General features: G+C 39.6%; 2 protein-coding genes across 6 annotated transcripts in view; both read right to left on the bottom strand.

Moving 5' to 3' along the window:
* The window catches only part of MYSM1 (Myb like, SWIRM and MPN domains 1), a 29076-nt gene extending 17301 nt beyond the window's left edge, over window positions 1-11775 (bottom strand). For 2 of the 5 annotated variants that reach the window (XM_038412460.2, XM_043490949.1), the window contains exons 1-8: window positions 11615-11756; window positions 8030-8105; window positions 7716-7786; window positions 6370-6447; window positions 6210-6236; window positions 5594-5672; window positions 1849-1947; window positions 141-919 (exon numbers count right to left, since the gene is read on the bottom strand). In XM_038412460.2, the coding sequence (XP_038268388.1) occupies window positions 141-919; window positions 1849-1947; window positions 5594-5672; window positions 6210-6236; window positions 6370-6447; window positions 7716-7786; window positions 8030-8105; window positions 11615-11691 (1286 nt within the window). In that variant the 5' untranslated portion in view covers window positions 11692-11756. Of the gene's footprint in view, window positions 1-140; window positions 920-1848; window positions 1948-5593; window positions 5673-6209; window positions 6237-6369; window positions 6448-7715; window positions 7787-8029; window positions 8106-11614 lie in introns of those variants that run through there. The other 3 variants (XM_043490948.1, XM_038412459.2, XM_043490950.1) reach the window with 3 other exon arrangements.
* A 3832-nt stretch (window positions 11776-15607) lies between these two features.
* LOC122455603 (CARD- and ANK-domain containing inflammasome adapter protein-like) lies at window positions 15608-16708 on the bottom strand. Its single transcript, XM_043491313.1, has one exon. The coding sequence runs from the start codon at window positions 16706-16708 to the stop codon at window positions 15608-15610; it is 1101 nt and encodes a 366-aa protein (XP_043347248.1).
* Window positions 16709-18400: the final 1692 nt, after the last annotated feature.

Genomic DNA, 18400 nt, shown 5'->3' with positions numbered 1-18400 from the left:
GTGTGAAAACAGCTAAAATATCAGAATTTTGGCAGCATTCTGAGCTAGGCCATTAATTCCATATCTGTTCTAACTGCATCAAAACAGCACATCAGCTGCCTTAATCACATATGTTATAAAATGAAATCAATTTATCTTACCACTGATCCAAAATGTAATTTCTAATTTTCAGATAGCGCTCTGGTGTTTTGGCCTGACGTCCCTCAAAAAATTCTGGAATAGCTTGCTTTTCTTCTCCCAGAATGATATTTCTATCAATTTCCACTTCTTGATCAGGTGGCTTAAGCTCCTCTGCTTCCTCTTGATTTTCTTCATCCAATTGGCAAGAAGGATGGAAAAGCATTTCATTATTAACTAAGTCCTTCTGCTCTTCATTAAGTTCTTGATCAACAAATTGCTTGGTGTCATCAAAAGTCCCTTTTCTGTCTTGCTCACTTTTCTCTGTAAACTCATTAAATTGCACATAAACTGATTTCACAGATTCATCACCATTCACGCTCTGTTTCTCAGAGCACGTGGATGCAATGTCTGGAAACTCCAGTGCTTCTACCTTGCCTTGCTCGGCCTTTTGAAAGTTGTCTTCTGCAAACTGGGGAATTGCAAAATTGTATCCAGCAGACCAAAAAGTGTGTTCTCTTCCTCTGGTTTCTTGAATTGGACTCTTCGGAATATCAGTTAATTTAGATTTGCCAGGTTCCGGTGGGGGTTCATGAGAAAGCACTTCATCCATTTCATCCGTGATATCTACTTCTTCATCATCAGATAACTTTTCAATTTTCACTGCGTTCAGGTTGGGGTCTGCACGGCCCCTCAGGTTTGCCGGTGCCCATGCCACCACCTTCTCTCCTTCATCCTCAACAGGAAGACTATTGCAGCTGTACTGACTTTGTTCCTCTTTTTCAGAGTCATCAGTTTTTGCCTTAAGAATGTATAAATGGATTATAAGAAAAATTAAGCATACCCCAATAATGAAGTTTAAATGTAAAAGAACACTATTAAAATCAATGTCTAGAGGGATCATTAAGTTTTATGTATTAATTTACAAAGCTTGCCTTTTTTAAATTGGGTCCAATGTTCAGTTTTCAGGATGTTCTCCTTCAAAAGGCAGTCCTATATTTCATTATTTTATACTTATATACATACACATACATACTTATATATATATATATTTTTATATATATATAAAAAAGGGGGATTAAGAAAGGACTGGCTGGCAAAGCTTCCAGAATTGTGGACATCTAGCATTACAGTTAGCATTCATCAGCTAATTCATCTTCTTTCAGCTCATTTTACATATACGAAACTATACATTAAGGAAATCATCTTCAGGTTTTTCTTACTGATTTATGTTTTAAAAAGTAAAACATTGAAAAAATGCAGACTTTAAGGAACTTATGCAGCATTATAGATGTGCATGACACTTTATATTCAAAATAAGACCAGTCCAAAGGATATTAACGTATGTATTTATTAGTAGCTAAAGTATACACAATTGTCTTTTAAAAAAAAGTCCCAGAAGAGTTCAGCTGGCAGTCGGAAATTACATTACACTAGACAGTTGCAACTTCTGAGTAGTCAGAGACCAATCTGTTTTCAGTCTAGTAATGTATTCCAAGTATGTGGGTGTCCAATAAAACAAACCATATTGTTTATTGCTTGTTAGAGCATTTAAAATTCCCAACAAGATTAGAATTCCAAACAAAATTAAATTTCAGATTTAAAAATAGCAAATAAGCAATATTTCAACCATAATGTCCCATAAATGCATGTTTGCATTCCAAATATATGATAGGCGCATACTTGCCCCACTGCCTTTTTTACGAACAGAAAATGGCATTTCGTGTTTACCTTGTTCTTAAAGTATTGCCTGGCATAGCTCTTTACTTGTAGAACAGTGCGACTTCCAACCAATTTGGCAATTTTTGTCCATCTTCGGCCAAATTTAGCCTAGTGTGACAAAACAAATTAAAATCAACCAATCTTTTCTACATCTAGGTATCATTCTTTATGCAAGAAGAAAGTTTTACAGAAGTAATTATTTATTAGAAATAAAAAATACTACTCGATCCTTGCAAAAAGTCCCATTACCTAGACACTGGACAGAAATTATGTTTAAGCAGTAAGTGTTATTAATTCACTGCCCCTTTATGTGGAGACTCATCAATGGCCTGATCTTGAAAGCACTAAAAAACATACTGGTTACTACCTTGAGGAGTCCCATTGAAGCTAATTAAGCATTTGCAGGACTGGGTCATGCATTTGTGTAATACTGTAGCATTCTGCATTCCACTTTTGCACACAAAAGAGCTCAACTTACTCAAAGTCTGAACCACAACTTAAATCTGCATCTAAGTCGCTTAAATTAAAAGTTTACTCAGAGAGGCGCTCACAGCATACAGTAGGTTGCTACAAAATCAACTGACCTTTTTCCCTTTTAAGAGTTAAATACTGAATTATAGAAGTCTCATTAAATTAAAGCACTACTAAATTTAAATAAGCTTTCTGGAACTCTGGTCCTGCTCTTTCCAAACAGGTCCATAGTTGTACATACCCACCTCATGCCATTTCTTAACTACACTGTATATAAAAAGTAAAAACCCAACAGTTCATGTATGTGCACATCCATTCCAAATCCTCTGAATGAATAAAAGACCAGATTCAGACCCTGATCTCGCAAAGATTTATGCACATGCTTAATTTTATGCACTCAGTGTCCCACCAAAATCAATGGAACTACTCACAGTATTAAGAATATAAGTTGAGTATCTGCAGGATTGGGGTCTTTAATTATGCACAAAAGGCAATGCTAATGCAACCTCAAGATTAAGTTTTTTCCAACTTTAAAATATGATTCTACTTGAAAATGATTAAAAGTTGCATTGGGGGAAATCAAAATTTATTGTGGCCCCATGTCAAATGTGCTCATTTTAAAGCGAAAAGATTATTTTTCCTAACTGCTAGTCTACACACTTACCCCAGGTTCTAAAAGTCAAACTTAGTTCTTTCATTTACATACATTACCACCTATAATAGATAGATATATTGCAGGCCTAATTCCGCCCATGCCAAATTCTTCCATAGAGTCTAAATGCAAATTGACACATATGTACCTGTGCTAGACTGAGGGTGTTATAATATCAGATGAGTGAATCTAATCAGGAAGGCAGCACTGGTTCACGTTAAATGTGAATGCTTACTATGAAGCTAAGTCCCCAACAACGTTCCCTCTAATTTTTTCCACCCATGTGAAGAATAAATTTTGTTGCTATGTGCACCAAGGTAATGTGCGGATGTGCACCACCAGTAGAAACAAAAAACCTAGATATAATATATATTTTTTAAAAGTTACCAATAGGGATAATTACTCCAGCCAGGACAAGACAGGCATTTTAGAATTCACTACTCAAAGAATTCAATTTAAGTGCAAGAGAGAAATAAAAATTATGAAATCCATAGACCAGTCAAAAAATTAAAATAACACACTTTGAAAGACTATAACTACAGAGAATATATGTGCATTGCAGGAAGTCCCAAGAAGTAACAACAACAACAACAGGTGTGTGACACAGACTGTGCGTGCTGACTGCTAGGAAAGTTTCTGAGAAACGCCCGTACACTGTCTCTTTAAGGCACTCACTGAAAGCTCTCCTCCTCCTGAACCATGTCCCCACTCCCCCACTCTGCAGAGGTGGGGTATGTGGGCAGGGGAGAGTCAGTGTGAGTGAATAAGTGAGTGTGTATGTGTGCTGGCTGCTGGAGAAGTCTCTGGGAGACGTGTGCTGTCTCTTTAAGGCACTCACTCACCCGAAGGCTTGTTCAGACATCAGAGCTGTCGTAAGTCCTGAGTCCTGTCCCCTCTACCCTGCTCTGTGGAGATGGGGTACAGGGACTGGGGGATGGGGGATACCCTGACATAAGCACCTTCCTTCCCCCCACTCTGCACAGCCAGCAGGAGGGTCCCAGGAGCAGCTGCAGGAGCAACATGGCTGCAAAGCAGTGGGGATGGAGGGGCACCTGAACACATGCTGCTGGCTGGAAGTGCCTGGCTCTGCTAATCAACTGCATGGCACTTGAATCTCTCCTGGGCAGATGTCCATCCGCGCAACTTACAGGGAACACAGGCCCCAGTTATTCAAGAAGCTCCCCACCAGAGGACCCAGGCACCTTTGCAGGTCTGGGTCTAAAGTTCCCATGTAGGGAGGCATCCTTCTAAATACTGTTTAAGTAGTATTACTTTCAATATTCTATAGCAACATGATTTTCAAAGTCAAAGTAGGCTCATTAAAAAACGATGTCCACTACAACATTCAAAAGCACGACTTGTAAAGGGTTATTTGCTTGACAAAATACAACTTTCTATACCCCGCTATTTTAGTTGGAGATGTTTAAAAGAAAGTTACAAGAGTTAGAATTTTTTAATGTCGAAAATTTATTTTTTACATTGTCTTTATAATAAAAAATGGATTCAATATATTTTCTCAAACTTTCAAGACAATATTAATCTTTTGAAGAAACCAGGGCTGAAAAAATTTCACCTGCCAGGCTGATGTTTGCTAAAGTTATGAACAACATGAAATTAGAATAGAAATGCTACAGCAGCCTTTACTTTAGCTGCTGTTAGTGCACCTTCTATTATATTACATATATCCAAACTTTCAAAAGAAAAGCATGCTTACAAAAATCATTAGATATAATCATTGCAATGACACTACAAGGACACAACTTGCAATCATCCATCCAAGTAGTAATTAAGACTAATTCTGATGTTTTACATGTCAGATTAGATATATCATCCAAAAAACAGCAAAGCCTTCTGTTTTCAAGCAATGAGCTAGCAAAACCTTGTTAAAATCAATGAGACTGTGAAGGTCCAGGGATTCACCCACCTGGATCTCCTTGTATTGTCAGGGGCCTGTGTCTGTTTATTGTCGTTTTTTCGCAGAGCAATAGGTAAGAGAAAAATAGTTTTAGAAAATCTGACTGGAAGTCACAAAAATTAGCAGGACGATTCAGGGATTGGTGTATTTATTACATATGTTACAGTAATGTCTAGAGGCAACAACCAGGCTGGGGTCCCACTGTGCTGTATTCTTTACCAACATATAAAAAAAAGCTCCAAAGTGCATATTATAGTTTCTGAGGAAAAAAAATGTTTTTTTCAGTTTACTAGATTTCAAGGCACCCCTTCATGTTTGACACTACCTTTGTAAACTACAGCACTGCTATTGTAACACTGCAGTAGACAAACCAGTAGCCCCTGGGACAGTCTAAGGCCCAAATCCTGCAACTGGATCTGGGCAGGCAGATCCTTGTGGACAAACCAAACTGTGCTAATTTCGATGGAGATTCACAAGCTGTGTGACTGTGTGACCAAGGCCTAAGTGTGCCTGATTTACTATTCCATTGTTAGCTACTGAAAATTATTTTTAACCAGTTAAAAATGAAAAATCAGCAACTATTTTTATTTTGCAATGAGAACTTCATTCATTTTTTAAGAAAAAGAGTTAATATTGCATTTATTTTTTTAAAATAAGCTAGTTTTTTGGGGTTTTTTTTTTACTGAAAACTGAACACTGAAAAATACAATATTTACCAGTCCTTGTTCAAATAGCTCTTTTTCTTCGATTCTCCACTTTACTGAGCAGCTAGCTGATTTTGTAGGTGAGCGAACCCTAAAAGAGTAAGAAAATGGAAGTGCCTTTTTAATGAATGCGCATCTCCAAAAGATGGCAACAATTTCTGAAATGTGGATTATTATACTTCTTCAATGGAAACTTATAGGATTTGTTTTAAACTTTTATACTTTTGATGAGAGAACTAATTCTTCCAGGTTTTTGTATTACAGAAGCTAATTCAAGGCAGCACAACACCCATCCACTAACTTATTTTGCAGAGATTGGGTGGAGGGGAGAATGTGGGGGGCACATGCAACAAGGAAACTGCAAGCACTAGGGAGCCAACTGTAATTGTTCTTTTTTGTGATGTGGATAGGTGTCCTTCAGAAATCCAGTTAATTTAATACAGGCCATTTAACAGTCAAATGGCAATGTCTGTCAGGTTGACAACGTCCCTTTAACAATCTTGCACAACTAAAGAAACAAGACTAAATGTTAAAGGGGAGGTAAAACTGACTTTTTATGCTAGTGTTCTGTAACTTAACATAAATGAAAAAAAGCACTTAAAAATACAATTATTCAAAAAGTACCTACATGACTTTTCCTGTTTTCTTATGTGGACTGTAAAACAAAAAAAACAATGGTGACTGCTGATCATCTAAGCAAAAATATATATTTTAAAGAAAGTCTCATTTCTGCCCCGAATTTCCACTATTTCATCATTTCTTCCACCCTCACCCCAAAGCAATTTTACCTTTTCACAGATTTTTTGTCACCTTCCTTTTGATCAAGCCATATTTTTTCTGGAAGTGATTTATTAGATAAGTAATACCTGTAATCTTTACTAAGGAATTTTTGGATACACAGAACAGAACTACATACATACAAAAATTCTGATAAAATTGTCACTGGTTTAAAATACTATTGAGTTAAACAAAGGAGGAAGTGACTGTTGGACTTAGAAATAATGTGAGTATGTGGTTTACAAATAAACTAGCCATTCTGCTTCCTCCACAGCCTGCTTTCCCTTATGACTTTGACACAGTATTATGACATTTTCTTCTCATCAATGTCAAACACCACAGCCTTTTTGCAATTCAAGTCTGAATAATTTATTCCCGTGGTAAAAACATTCTGTACTGACATTTTGTTGTTCCTCTGTGAAGTACTTTACTTCAAAGGAAAAAGGACAGGAAAACAGAGGTAACTCACATTTGTTAATAGGGTCACCAACTATTTGGGATTAAGTATCTCAGCAACATTAGGAACTCTCATATTGTCAAGAAGCGTTTCTCAGAAGTGGCATTGAAAGAGCTCTTGCAATGAATAGGTATTTTTTACCACTCAATGAGTGAATGTGAAGTGAAAAAATCAGGAGACTCATGAAGTTTGGGGCACCTGAACTTTATGGATGCGTATATGAAAATTCCCTTGTAATAAAATACTTTGCAGTTATATAAACTCTGTCATCTGAGAAATGAAATGTGCTTTATATGCATTAATAATCCTCACAACACCCATATGAGGTATTACTACCAAACCCATTTTAAAGATGGGAAACAAGCACAAAAAGGCTAAGGGTACATCTACGCTGCAAAGAATAACCTGTGGCACCAAGTCTCAGAACCCAGATTAATTGACTCAGGCTTGTTGAGCTAGGGCTGAGGAGCTAAAAATAGCAGTGTAGAAGTTTCCCACAACCCGTAAGGAGGGAGGGTCTCAGAGCCTGGGCTCCAGCCCAAGTAGGACCGTCTACACTGCTATTTTTATCTCCGCAACATGAGCTCCATGAGCCCAAGGCAATTGACCCAGGCTCTGAAACTCGGTGTTCCGGGTCTTTTATTGCAGTGTAGACATACCCTATGAGACTCGCCAAAGCCTGAGGAAGCTGAGGGTTGCAGAGTGGCTGAACAGGGTACTGAATTCAGGTGTACTATTTCATACTTCCATGCTTTAACTACTGGAGCACAGTGCTTCATGTTCAGTAAACACTAATCTCTTTAAAAAGAATCCACTATATGTCTGCTTCCTACTAGGACAGAGGATTTTATTTTGCCCTAGGAAAGGAACAGACATATAAGCAATTTGATAAAAGGATACTCTTCTTCCAACAACATTTTCTCAATGACGGCCCTGTTCTCTTCACTAATGTTGCTATCCAGTGTCCATGGCTGGAAATGACAGACACATTTTTCAATTATCTTCTTTGACACACAAATATCTAATACTTCCTCAAGAGCAAAACCAATCACAGGTTGATTTTTTTTTTTTTAAGAAAAGATAAAAACATTAATTTATGTTCTCAAGTGGCTGGAGAAGAAATACAAAGTTTTGAAAATCTCTGTGAAAGATATACCATTCATTTAAAACAGACAAACAAACCAAAAAGACTTTATTTCCTATAAATTACTTACAAGGCTGTTATCCGTTCTCCAAGATGAATCAAGGTAGTGATCTTGCAATAAGCCAGAAGCTATGTTTTCATAGTCTCTGTAATAAAATTTTCAATCATTTTAAAGAAGGAAAAAAAAGATTTGAAAGTTCATATAGTCAGTAATGCAAACACTTTAAAAGAAAACAGGTAACCTTGTCAGAACTGACATAAAAATTTGGACTTTTATAGTGTTACTTGTATTCATTAACATAAGAATGACAGAGAGATTCTAAAATTAAAAGGGGTCACTTATATTTTGTAGAAATATTATGTAAGGCTAGCCTTTCATAAGATTTCCATTGGGCAAAGTGTAAATGGCCCCCTCACAGAAAGGGACCTAACCTTTTCTTCAATATTTTTCAAACTGTTAGGGCTCTTACTAACAGTAGTATCTCTCCCTTCATGCTGTGGAATCATGCATAAAGTATGAGCAAAATCAATTTCTGTTTTACTGAAAACTTAAAAATTTTCTTCCAAAAAAGACTGAAAAGAAAGTGAGAGCAAAGCTGTGAAGTATAAAAACAACACAGGCACCAGAGTCTCGTAGTTGTTAGAAGACAGAAGTTTTATTTTCAGCTGTCACTGCCTTCTTGTGTGATCCTCATTTAACCTCTCTATCCCTCAATTTCCCCATCTGTAAAATAGGAATAATAACCCCCTTGGTAAAGGTGCAAGATCCCTGGAGGAAAGGTGCTATTTTAGAAAAATGTAATTCTTAAGGAAAATCAAGTATCAGTCTTTAATAAAAAAACAAACAAACAAGACTGATAACCTTCACATGTACTAGTATTTAGGGCTCAGCTGTACAATGTGATACCTCATGGAATTAATATTTTTAAGAGATCCAGAAACAAGTCCTATGGTTATAGAAGCTCTCATTTTAGTATGCTGCATATGTATGCTAAGTAAGCTAGTGGAAGGAACACTTTGGACTAATAAGCTTGTTTTTGTTTAGCTGCATTAAGTAAGAAATATTACTGTAATTGAGAGGAAAATGGACAATTCCTGAGAGAACTGTTTTGGAAAATATTATGTATTCTTAAAAGCTTTTACATTCCCCTTCAGAAAGGGACAAATCTTCTGAAAGTATTCTGAGTTTAAGATGCTGCAGCTGTATGAAAAATAAACACATCAGCATTTGATTCACTTAGAAGCCATCACTTGAGGTTGATGATGAGGGTAAAGTATTGTCACCTTCCGCTAAGCATAAAAAATTGCACTGAGATTACAAAAGGGGAAAGAGACTGAGGACTGTGGGGTCCCAATGCACATACAAATCCTTTCAATAAAGAGAAAACAAAATGCTAAAGTGCCTGGACTTCCTTTATGATCATAAAAAGTAACAACGAGTAAAAAGTTTTTTAAACTTCTCCATCTCTTTCAATGATTCTGTGAAAAACTATTAGCTCATTTACCTCAACATCCTGTCACTGCAGGATTGTTATATCTGTCATTGCTTTGTCCAGTCTAATCTTGTCATTCTCAGGGCAGGTCTACACATAAAAAGCAGCAGCAGTGTAGCTGCACTGATGTAGCATTTTTGAGAATTCTATTATGCTTCTCCTGTTGGTGTAATCCTCCTCCTTGAGAGGCAGTAGCTATGTTGATAGGAGAAGCTCTCCTGTCAACATAGTGCTGTCTACACCAGAGGTTAGGGCAGTACAACTGCATCCCTCAGAGGTGTGGATTTTTCACACCCTGAGTGACACAGTTATACTGATATGTTTGTCGTCTAGACAAGGCCTAAGTGAGGAAATTACTATCGCCCTGGGGAAATTACCATACAAACTGATATTTTACTGCTGAAAAACATTCCCTGATATTCAGCATAAGAGTTACTTAGTTCAACTTCATCTAATTACTAGGAAACTCACAGGTTTCAGAGTAGCAGCTGTGTTAGTCTGTATTCACAAAAAGAAAAGAAGTACTTGTGGCACCTTAGAGACTAACAAATTTATTTGAGCATAAGCTTTCGTGAGCTACAGCTCACTTCATCGGATGCATCCACCAAATGCATCCGATGAAGTGAGCTGTAGCTCACAAAAGCTTATGCTCAAATAAATTTGTTAGTCTCTAAGGTACCACAAGTACTCCTTTTCTTTTTAGGAAACTCACCCTTCCCTGAAACCAATTATTAGTCACATGCCCCCCTGAGGTGGTGCTGAAAACAGGTTAACTGCTAAACAAGACTAAACTCTTTTCTCCCACCAGTTCTAAGTACCCCATTGCAGACAATATATCAGTTTCTTAGAGTGGAGAAAGCTCTAATTACAGGTCCCCTTGGTACATACTAAAAAAAAAAAATTCATCTATCTACATAAAATACATTTGACCCAGGACATATACAACAAATGTGATTTTAGGCATCAGAAAACTTGAGAACCATGAAGATGGCCAATGCATGCAATACACACCCCAGGTTACAAACATCCCACATGGGCTCCTTCTACAAAATTTTATTTTATAAAGTACCTGTCACACACACTATGGCTTGGTCTACACTGAAAAGTTATATTGGCATAGATATGTATGTCAGGGGTGTGAAAACACACACCCCTGACTGAGGTATCCATGCCAACAAAACCCCACTGGGGATGCAGCCATGTTGACAGAGCAGGGCTTCTATTGACATAGCTAACTTTATTCAAGGAGGTGGTGTTCTATGCAGACAGAAAAACTTGTGTTGACAAAGGCTCTCTCTATACTACAAGACTATGCCTCAATAGCTATGCCGGTGTAGTCTCCGTAGCATAGACATATTCTTCATCCCAAAGTTGCTCTGGAGCGTTCAGTATAGATGCAGAAGTAGGTTATTAATATGAGCAAGAAAAAAATTAAGAAGTCTAAAACAGGAAAGGTGAGACAAGTGAAGCAGAGCTACACATGGGCAGGTCATATTCAGTTGTGCCAACTCTCACGTCCTGCTATATTTTTCATAAAGCCCCAGCTTCTGGATTCACGTGCTTAGCTCAGAACCTCTCCTCCCCTTTGAAATCAGAAGGGACGTTTCTAACCCGCATGCTTTCGCCCAAAGCTCGAAAACATGACCTGAGCGGCCCCCTGAAGGCTCAGAAACCAGCCAGTAAACAAAACTGGCCCAGAATGTAGTGTTGTTTTTCAAAATCGTTACTTTCACACCCATCTCATGGTGCCTGAGGCCTGACTCTGGCTTTTCACACGCCTGGGGCAGGCGCCTTCTGCCCCCAAGCGCTCTCCATCGGGGCCACTGACACACCGAAGCGCAGGGCCTGGGAGGGGGGGGCGGGGGGAACGACGCTCTGGCCCCTCCCGCGCCCCCCGTCTGACGGGCTGTGCCATGGGAGGATGCCCTGGCCCTGCCGTCCCGGGAGAGAGGCCAGTTCCCACCCCGACATCCCCTCGCCCGTGCGCTGTCCAGCCCGCCCGCCTCGGCGCGAGGGGGCTGAAGAGGAGGGAGCCCCGCTCTCCCCACAGGGGGCAGGGCGCGGGGGGGAGTCTCCCCGCGCGGGCGAGCGGTGTCTCGGGGAGAGGGGGGGGGAGGGGACGAGAGCCGAGCTCTCCCGGGGGCGGAGTCTCCCCCGCTCACCCCCGCAGCGTCCCGCCGGCCGCAGCCGCCGCCGCATCCCCTTCGACGTCCACATCCGCCTCCTCCGCCGCCGCCATGATTCCGCCGCGGCCGCCGTCTGATCGCGCGAGAGAGGCGGGGCCACAGGATCACCCCTCTCCCGCACGTCCGCCCCCCCCCCACCCGATGGAACTGAGCAGGCGCAACACTTTGAGCATGCGCAGGACAACGGTTGAAGCCGTGCCCGATGCTCACGGTGCCCTCCCCAATCTGAAGCAAATACTCACCAGCAACCACACACCACACAACAGAACCACTAACCCAGGAACCTATCCTTGCAACAAAGCCCGTTGCCAACTCTGTCCACATATCTATTCAGGGGACACCATCCTAGGGCCTAATCACATCAGCCACACTATCAGAGGCTCCTTCACCTGCGCATCTACCAATGTGATATATGCCATCATGTGCCAGCAATGCCCCTCTGCCATGTACATTGGCCAAACTGGACAGTCTCTACGTAAAAGAATGAATGGACACAAATCAGACGTCAAGAATTATAACATTCAAAAACCAGTTGGAGAACACTTCAATCTCTCTGGTCACTCGATCACAGACCTAAGAGTGGCTATCCTTCAACAAAAAAGCTTCAAACACAGACTCCAAGGAGAGACTGCTGAATTGGAATTAATTTGCAAACTGGATACAATTAACTTAGGCTTGAATAGAGACTGGGAATGGATGAGTCATTACACAAAGTAAAACTATTTCCCCATGGTATTTCTCCCTCCCACCCCCCCCCCCCCCCACTGTTCCTCTGATATTCTTGTTAACTGCTGGAAATAGCCTACCTTGCTTGTCACCATGAAAGGTTTTCCTCCTTTCCCCCCCTGCTGCTGGTGATGGCTTATCTTAAGTGATCGCTCTCCTTACAGTGTGTATGATAAACCCATTGTTTCATGTTCTCTGTGTGTGTGTATATAAATCTCTCCTCTGCTTTTTCCACCAAATGCATCCGATGAAGTGAGCTGTAGCTCACGAAAGCTTATGCTCTAATAAATTTGTTAGTTTCTAAGGTGCCACGGGTACTCCTTTTCTTTTTGCGAATACAGACTAACACAGCTGCTACTCTGAAACCTTCCATGATTCTCATTCTACCCTCTTCGCTTCCTGAGTCAGCATCTGACTCCCCTCGCCTGACGGAGGAGCGGGGCGAGGGGGGAGGGACGCCCTAAGGGAAGGGGAGGAGAGGGGCCAATACCCAGGGGAGGGGGAGAAGAGTGGGGCAGAAGAAGGGGCAGGAGCTCAGGTTTGTTGCTGATTCTCTCCTCTCCCCCGTCATCCCCCCTCCCCCCGTCTTCTCCAGCTCACCCTCAGATGTTCATCCCCAGATGTTCAAATCCAGCACCCTCCTTTCAGACTCGGTCTCCTCCCAATGCACCAGCCCAGTGTTCCCCCTACCTCTGCCACATCTTGCTGACTGCAGGGTAGAAGTGCAATTGAAACAGTGGCTGTCCAGCGCAGTTCGCCTTTCTGCTCCACTCGGAGCTGTTTGAATCCTAAATCAGAGTCACTATGGCTGGAGATGAAAGTGTCAAAGACTTGGAAGTAGATTAGGCTCCTGGCAGGTTTAGGAACTGGTCTGGTCTGGTCATTTCCTACTGTTGTAGTTAGAATAGTGTGAACTTCTAAAGTAGGCATTGTAAAGTGCCAAGAACAAGGGATCCTGATCCCTGTCCTGCTTGTACTCCAATATGACTAATACTGCAACAATATAAAGAAGAGCTGATATCAATGCAGTTTATTCCACTAGTTATCTACATTAGTGTCTACATCAATATAGTTACAGTGGTGCAAATTTTCCCAATGTAGGCGAGACCCTGGTCTTCCTATCATTATCCAACAGTGCACAAAAGGGGGATGGAAATCTAGAATCCACTGCTTCAGTCATGCTTCTCAAAACTAAGGGACAGGTACCCAGAGAGTACTCTAACTGAGACAGTTTAGGACGGTGCTAATGTGGATATGAGGCAAAGGTTCTGATTCAGCATGGCTAGTGTAGATTGCTGAACTGTTTGTGCTTTAAGTGGTTCAATAATGAATGATGCAAGTCAGTAGTGTATATACAGCATAAGTGAATGATCATGGGCATAGAGGACATTAGAAACAGAACTGGAGGTCAGGAATTCCTGTCCGAAGCTAGACGTGCTAACATAGCTACTCCCAAGCATGTCCTTAGTGTAGTAAGCCATACCAGTGTGCATAACTTTTTACATCAGTGCAGCACATCTACGGTAAGGGTTTACATCTGTGCAGCTATATCAATGTATCCTGCAAAAAAAAAAAAAAAAAAAAGGCATATGGACAAGTGCACTTTCTAACCTTTTTATAAATTTAACCTAAATAAATAAATGAAATAGAGAATACTTGGTTAAAATGTGCTCCATTCCATTAAGTTCATCTTTGGATTTGTGAAGGCATTAGCTTGTAATACAATGGGAGTTTCTGACCGGTGAACGGACATTTAGCGTTGTCTTCTCTGAATTGAAAATGAAAAACCATTCCAGCTGTTTGCCCTCATTGTAGGGATTGCCAGTGAGCCCAGCCAAAAGGGGAACATGGGTTGGCTCGTCTAGAGTAAATTACTACATCCCAAGGAGTGTGATCTCTAAGAAGTCTTATGCTGTAGAATGATCAAAGACTCCACTCACCCTGGGCTGAGACTATGAACCTTGGCTATGAAATGCCCCTGTTGTCTTGGAATAAAACTCTGGCACAAGGAGCCCTTTCACTTTCATTGCAAGTGAGGCTGTGAAAAGCTTTTTGTTTTAATTTAGGGAGCTCTGGCTGCATAAAGCCTCTTTCCTCTGGTTATTTGAGTTTTGAACCCTGGATGAATTGTTTTTTTCAGATGGCCTTGGCTTTCCAGATCTGTTTTTCAGCTCCATAAGAGACCTTTTACCCTTTGTGCTAATTAGATCAACAGTGATAATGATGGGGATGGCAAAATACAGCAAGGGTAAGAATCATTATCAGGTAAAATATGACTTCAGATTTGGTTCTATTAAAAAGCTTTTACACAATTACCGACCAATAAAAATATGTCCTATTTAAAGAAAAATCCACAGGAAATACTAAAATGAATGAACATTTCACTGCAGTGTATACAGTCTAAACATTTCAGCTTTGTGCTAGAACATGTGATCTTGAAAGAAACTCTTTACAAACAACTGTGAAATATCTAATGTGTTTTCACTGTCCATGCTGAGAAAAACAAAAAGTAAACAAATGGCATAGTGACATGTAAAACGAAAAATTATTTTTATAATCTTAGTTGCTGCTTGTAACATAGGAAAGGAAATTTGTGTAACAAACATGATTTTAACCAAACAGTAACACTTTAATTAAACTTAAATATACTGGTTAATATTGTATTTGAATATTTAGCACTTTTTGACTAACCCCAACCATTATTGGCCAACCCCAACCATTCAAAAATCTTGAGTCAGGCTACAGAAAATCTTGATAGATCATCTTAAAAGTCATGAGATTTTAAAAAATAATAAATCTGGGATTCTTATTTTTATTCTGATTTTTGAGCCTGTAATGTTCACATCTTCAAGCTTTACATCTCAACAACAAGGGCTAGAAACTTACTTATTTTTTAACGTAAATGATGAGATTCTTTTGTGCTCACTTGACTCTTAAAGCTGGGTCTCTAAGAAAGACACCAAATATCATGAGATTCGTAATAAAATCAAGAGAGTTGGCAACACATAGTAGTTCAACGATGAGCTTTATATCTTTATGTATATGTATATATTTACCATCTCTGATCATTAGCTTATTTTTACTAGCCCCAGCTTCATTCTTGGTTATCCTTATATCAATCAACCGTGGCCATGTATATATGATTTTAAAGTCTGAAGTGAAGAAGTGGTATCCTATATATCCAGATTGTATGAAATTATAATCTTGTACATAAACATTTTTAATGTATTCCTCATCACAAATTCATCTTACTAACATTTTCTTTTTCAAAAGTGTTACAATCTGAGCTTGGTTGTCACTTGTGCTAAATTCTGCTATTTGCAGTGGAATCTTTTTGAAGCTATTAGTGGCTTGTAAATTTGCTTTCTCTCCCTGAGACCAGCTGACAAGTGAGTTTACGGAGTTAAAATGACCAGCCTTGCAAGCACAATGCAATGGGGTATCCTTGTTGTTGTGTAAAGCATTAATGACTGACCCATTGCTCAACAACAAATTTATCAAGTCACTGTGTCCATGTTCTGCTGCAAGATGCAGTGGAGTCTTTCTCCAGATATTTTTATCATCAATATTTTTATTCTTCCCTGCTGTCAAAAGGATCTGTATGATCTCTGCATTGCCTTTGATGGTTGCATAGTGTATTGGACTGCAGCCATCCATGTCTTTAATTCCAAATCTGGCCTTCTGGGCTAAGAGAACGTTAAATGTATTGAGATGACCTCCCATAGCTGCAGTGTGAAGTGGGGTCTTTTTCTCTTTGTCCATTGCATTGGGATCAGCATTAAAACTAAGAAGCAGCTCCACCATTACATGGTCTCCCTTTTCAGTAGCAAGATGTAAGGGTGTCTTTGACTGCTTATCCTTTACATTAACGTTGGCTTTGTGATGCAGCAGCTGTTGAGCAAAATCAACATTACCTCTTTGGCTTGCGACATGCAAGGGAGTGACTAATTCCTCAGTGACAGCATTAATTTTGGCCCCAGCATTGATTAAAATGTCAACTATTGACCCCTTATTATGAAATGCAGCAACATGGAGTGGGGTTTGTTCTCCCTGGCTTGTGATGTTAGCATCCATCCCTTTGCGGAGAAGCAGGTTTGTGATGGAGACTGCCCCGGCTTGAACTGTCACGTGTAAAACCATGTTTGAGTTGGGCATCTTCTCCTCCAAACTAGCCCCCTTTGCAATGAGAACTTCTGCAGTCTCTGTTTTACCCATTTCACATGCCATGAGTAAAGGTGTGTACTGCATTTCATTGTGGGCATTGATATCTGTTCTTCTGTCAACTAAAGCTGCCACAATGCCATGCAGGTTCTTCTGGACAGCTTTAAAAAGAGCTGACACCATCATTTCAGGGGAATCCTTTAGAATATTCCAGCAGTATTCTGAATATGGATTGTTTGTTATTATTGAAGGCTACATCAATGATGTTAGAGTTAATGCTGGCTCCAGCTTCAAGCAACACCTTTAGGGTTTTCTCAAATCCCTGGGAAATGGCATAACCCAAAGCAGTCTGTCCCTTCTCATCCTTTGCATCAGCTGGGGCACCATTCTTTAAAAGCATTTGTGCCAGGTTGCTCTCATCTTTGAGAGCTGCCATGTCTAAGAAGTTTTGCCGGTTCTTGTAGCATCTTGCTTCTTCTTTCAGGATCCTCTTTAGTATGTGAGTGTGGTGGTTCTGAGCAGCCGAATGAAGTGGGGTCTTGGCTTCTTTATCCAAACTGTATATGTAGGCATCAGCTTGGAGAAGCACTTTCACTGCATCATCCTGGCATTTTTCAGTGGCCCTGTGCAGTGTTCTTCTTTTTTTATCCTTTACATCTAGTTTAGCACCTTTGTTAATTAAATATTCAATTATTGCAACATGTCCATTAGCAGCTGCAATATGCAGAAGTGTTTTATTTGAGGCATTTACTGCATTAATATCATTCTCCTTCAACACTTTTACTAGACCAGAAAGATCACCTTTAGCAGCTGCATCAAAGATACTAACAGCATTGGAATCATCTTTCTTAGGCTTTGCTGCAAGTACATTTTGTGTTTTTAACTTTCTCTTTAGTTGCTCTTTCTTGCTTTGATAAAATCTGTCTAGGAATATCTTTCTTCTCTTGATGTTGTTCACTGGTCGTTTCAATCCATTCCTTGTCCTTTTCAAGTAGATACCCTACCAGTTGTCTTCTAGCATCTCCAATACTTTCATTCACGTCACTGACATATTTTTTTACTCTGTTATATAGATTTGGCTCCACTTGTTTTAGACATGGATAAAAAAACAGCCTGCAAGCTCGCTCACCTTGAGAAACCAGGATATCCAAAACCTGGGAGTTCTTTGCTATTCATATTCTGTAGTAGGACATAACTATTTTTTTCTCTGGTGTAAAAATACCATTGTCTATCATCCAATTAAGAAGATGGTCTGGATTGTTTATGCCTTCTACCAGTTCTTCCTTTTTTGTCTTTAGCACTTCTATGGTATATGGATTTGTAAACAAGCTGTTTAAATACATGATGATATGAGTAACTTCTCAAAAATTGATTAAACTATCATTTGAAGTTGAGCTTGACAGTGGAACAGCAGAGGAGGATCACATTATTTCACAAATTCTTTCATAAATAACTATACCAACAACTGTAGTTCAATTAGAAATCATTGAAGAATACTGGGAAAGAAATCCAAAATGCCTCACCTTTAATTTTCCATCTTTGTAAGAAGTTCTCTGATCCTCTTTGCTATTCCTTAGCAACAAGTAGAGTTGAGTAACATATCAAAACACAACACAAATCCAAATAATAAATGTATTCTGTCCAATTACGGCTATTTTACAAAAGATGGCTAATAAAATTAAACAAGAGAAACTGCTTTTCTGAAGTTGGTAGGTAAGCTGCATATCTTTGTTTACCAGGTTCCTCTTAAGGTATAAACTTTTTTGTTTGCTTCTTGTAGGCAGCAATGTAACCAGTTTGTCAAAGTGACAAAAGAAAATCAGCAGCATACTTACTGTTGCTATAATTACATTAGCCTTTGTGTAAAGTTAGATA

The sequence above is a fragment of the Dermochelys coriacea genome, chromosome 8 (assembly GCF_009764565.3).
Source record: "Dermochelys coriacea isolate rDerCor1 chromosome 8, rDerCor1.pri.v4, whole genome shotgun sequence".
NCBI lineage: Eukaryota > Metazoa > Chordata > Testudines > Dermochelyidae > Dermochelys > Dermochelys coriacea.
Note: the sequence above shows the minus strand (reverse complement) of the source record. Positions and strands in the feature narration are given on the sequence as shown.

Bases quoted from the DNA above. Each gene is read 5' to 3' on its own strand.
- LOC122455603 (XM_043491313.1), bottom strand. From the start codon at position 16,708: ATGGTGTCAGCTCTTTTTAAAGCTGTCCAGAAGAACCTGCATGGCATT.